This window comes from Grammomys surdaster, unplaced genomic scaffold (genome assembly GCF_004785775.1).
Source record: "Grammomys surdaster isolate TR1022 unplaced genomic scaffold, NIH_TR_1.0 125562, whole genome shotgun sequence".
In the NCBI taxonomy this organism is placed as follows: Eukaryota; Metazoa; Chordata; class Mammalia; order Rodentia; family Muridae; genus Grammomys; species Grammomys surdaster.
The window spans coordinates 385,707-388,744 of record NW_021620409.1 but is presented as its reverse complement, the minus strand read 5'-3'; the positions used below and the strand labels follow the sequence as shown (position 1 = coordinate 388,744).

The 3,038-nt window shown below is 51.8% G+C and overlaps 1 protein-coding gene across 1 annotated transcript in view; it reads right to left on the bottom strand.

The window, feature by feature from the left end:
• The window catches only part of Timeless (timeless circadian regulator), a 23,245-nt gene that overhangs the window by 4,402 nt on the left and 15,805 nt on the right, over positions 1 to 3,038 (bottom strand). Inside the window, exons 14-19 of the mRNA XM_028786625.1 lie at positions 2,788 to 2,913; positions 2,539 to 2,690; positions 1,778 to 1,875; positions 1,568 to 1,691; positions 1,278 to 1,479; positions 502 to 647 (exon numbers count right to left, since the gene is read on the bottom strand). Of these exons, the coding sequence (XP_028642458.1) occupies positions 502 to 647; positions 1,278 to 1,479; positions 1,568 to 1,691; positions 1,778 to 1,875; positions 2,539 to 2,690; positions 2,788 to 2,913 (848 nt within the window). The remainder of the gene's footprint in view (positions 1 to 501; positions 648 to 1,277; positions 1,480 to 1,567; positions 1,692 to 1,777; positions 1,876 to 2,538; positions 2,691 to 2,787; positions 2,914 to 3,038) is intronic.

The window sequence follows — 3,038 nt, the reverse complement described above, 5'->3', positions numbered from 1 at the left end:
GGGGGGGAAGAGACCAGAGGGGAGATGCTGAAAGACAGAGAGAGAAAGAGAGAGCGACCGAGCAGAGGACGAACATCAATGTGAAGCCTATCTTATTTTACAAAGGTCTTGTGTAGCTCAGGGTGGCCTTATATTTGCTTTGTAGTCTGGTGGACCTTTAACTCTGACCTTACTGCCTGACTCCTAAGTGCTGGGATCACAGATGTATTGCCACACAGCTTATCCTCGAGCACGTTTTAAGAAAGTACACAGAAAGAAACTATGGGGCCTGGCCGACTGTCGTCAGCGGCTGCCTCTGTGAAGACTGGTGACAGAGAAGGAAACTAAAGGTAGAAGACTTAGCCCAGCCTTGTTCCTATTCTGGGTAACCTCAGGAAAAGCGTCTCACCTCACAAGCCCTTGTCTCAGAAAGAAAAAGAAACATTTGGTGAAATGTTCTGCAAGTGAGCATGTGACTGCACTGTCTTCCTTGACTCCCGTCTGTCCCAGCCCTGAGCTTACCCAGTGTCCAGGGAGCCGTATCCCTGTGTCATTTCCCGAACCACGGCAGTGTTCTTCCAGAACAGCAGCTCCACAAAGGCTTTCTGGTTCACTGTGGCCAACGCAAAGAACTTGCCAAGGATGTATTTGGCAAAAGTCACTAGCTCCTGTAGGAAATAAAAGCTACCATGGCACCTCAGCTCAAATAAATTCAGACCTGCCCACTCCCAGCTTGCCTCTCCCTCTCTCACGGCATCTCTTCGGTCCTCCACGCAGCTCCCCCAACCTGCCTGCTGACCTCATCTCTGACCTAGTGCCTCATCCTTCCTTTCTCTTAACAATCACCCACAGGCCGGGCGGTGGTGGCGCACGCCTTTAATCCCAGCACTTGGGAGGCAGAGGCAGGTGGATTTCTGAGTTCGAGGCCAGCCTGGTCTACAGAGTGAGTTCCAGGACAGCCAGGGCTACACAGAGAAACCCTGTCTCGAAAAACCAAAAAAAAAAAAAAAAAAAAAAAACCAATCACCCACAGGGCTGGAGAGATGGCTCAGTGGTTAAAAGCACTGTTCCAGAGGTCCCGAGTTCATTCCCCAACAACCACATGGTGGCTCACAACCATCTGTAACGGGATCCGATGCCCTCTCCTGGTGTGTCTGAAGACAGGACAGTGTACTCATATACATAAAAATAATTAAAAAAAAAAAAAGAAAAACAAAATCACCCCTACCCCCACTGTGCACCCTCCTTCCTTGGCAGCCCCCTGTCCCCACTGCACATGCTCCTTGGCAGCCCCTCACTTTGTAGGCTGCAGCAGCCGGGTCACTAAGCAGCTGATTGAAGAGGCAGAAGAGGGAGAGCTGGAAAAGCAGGGCCTCCATCCCCAGGTCGTGGGCCAGCCGGTGCAGCATCTTGGCGATGCAGTGGTTGGTGTGAGCGCTGTTCTGCCGGTAGCTCCGCAGGAGAAGCGCATAGGCCCGCACGATGGTTGAGGAGGCGAAGCTATTATCACAGCACGGAGGGAAATTATTCAGCATTGGACAGAGACTGTTCACCCTCACAGGGCCCCGTCAGTCCTCTCAGCCAGTACCGTTTCAAGTAGTCCAAAAAGTTAAACTCCTTCTCTGACACCTGGACCACCTGCAACTCCTCTTCCTCCTCCTCTTCCTCTTCCTCTTCCTCCTCTGCATCTCGTTCTACTGGCTCCTGCTGCCCTGTACAGAGAGTGAGGATTGCTGGGTTTCTGCTGTGCTGGGTGGAGCACAACTGGGAGGAGAGATGGGGAAGAATGGAGACTCACGGGGAAGGGGTGCACAGAGGATCTGTTTTAGCAACTGCATTTCTTCCCCCGGGGAAATGACTGGAGAGCCAAACACATTTCCTTCAGGCCACACTTCCCTGGAGAAAGACAAAAAAAGGCTTTAATCACAGGAAACTGGAGTTGCAGTTAGGACTAGAAGGAAAAATTAGTTCCTTTGTCAACGGAAAGGAAGAGTATAAATGGCTACCTCAGAGATGAAACAAGCCAGGGAACTTTTTCTCACAAGTGTACGGCCCTTGCAGAAGGCCTGGGCTCAATCTCAAACCCACATGGCAGCTCACAACTGCCTGGAACCCCAGTTCCAAAGGATCCGAAATCTACTTCTGGCCTCCACAGGCAAAAAGGAGCACGTGTACATACATATATTCAGGCAAAATGCTCCTACACAGAAAATAAGTCTGACCTACATCTATACATAGAAGTAAAACATAACCCTCAGGTGAGAATCCTGTGTCTGTAGGCAGACACATGGTATCTCTACATAGAACAGACACTGAAAGGTCATCCATCAACATGTGAACCATGGTTAACGTTGGCTGGTAGAACTGTCTCTCTTTCTTCTTTAGTTAACTGTGTTTTCTGGCAATCCAGCGGTCAGAGCTGACGAAGAGCTGGTGTTCCTCACACAGACCCACAGCCTCGGCTGAGACGCTTCTTTTCTGAATTCTGAGAACCCTGGAGCTCAGTTAGGCCTCCCCACTCCCTCAGAGTTCAGGAGGGTTGGGACACAGGATTCTTACCGGGCAGACCGCAGCAGGGCCAGGGCTTGCGGGGCCTGGCCAGCCGTAAGGCAGTCTTGGATCCTCACCATGGCTTCTACCCGCTGCTCCTCCACTGGCACCTCTGAGGCCGCATCAAAGGGGACAATGGGGTCCACACTGAGCTCAGGGTCCTACAGACAGACATAGCCATGGGGACAGGGTGGGAGGAAACCTGTACTGTCTACAAGAACACTGTCCTGAACAGGGTACAATTCTCTAACCACCGACCTGGGCACACTGCAGCAGCTGGTCTGACAGGGATGGCCACATGGCCTCCAGTTCCTCAGGGCTATGTGAGAAGGCAGCACCCTGGTCCCGAACCTTCTTTTTCTTCTTTCTCTTTTTTCTTTTGTTCTGTGGGGAAAGCACTGTATGGTAGAGGCAGCAGAGCCACAAAGTCTCTGTCCAGCAGTGTTAGTGCAGTGTAGGCAGAGGAGGACGGGGAGCAGCCATGGGGTGGGGAGGAGGCAGAGGAGGAC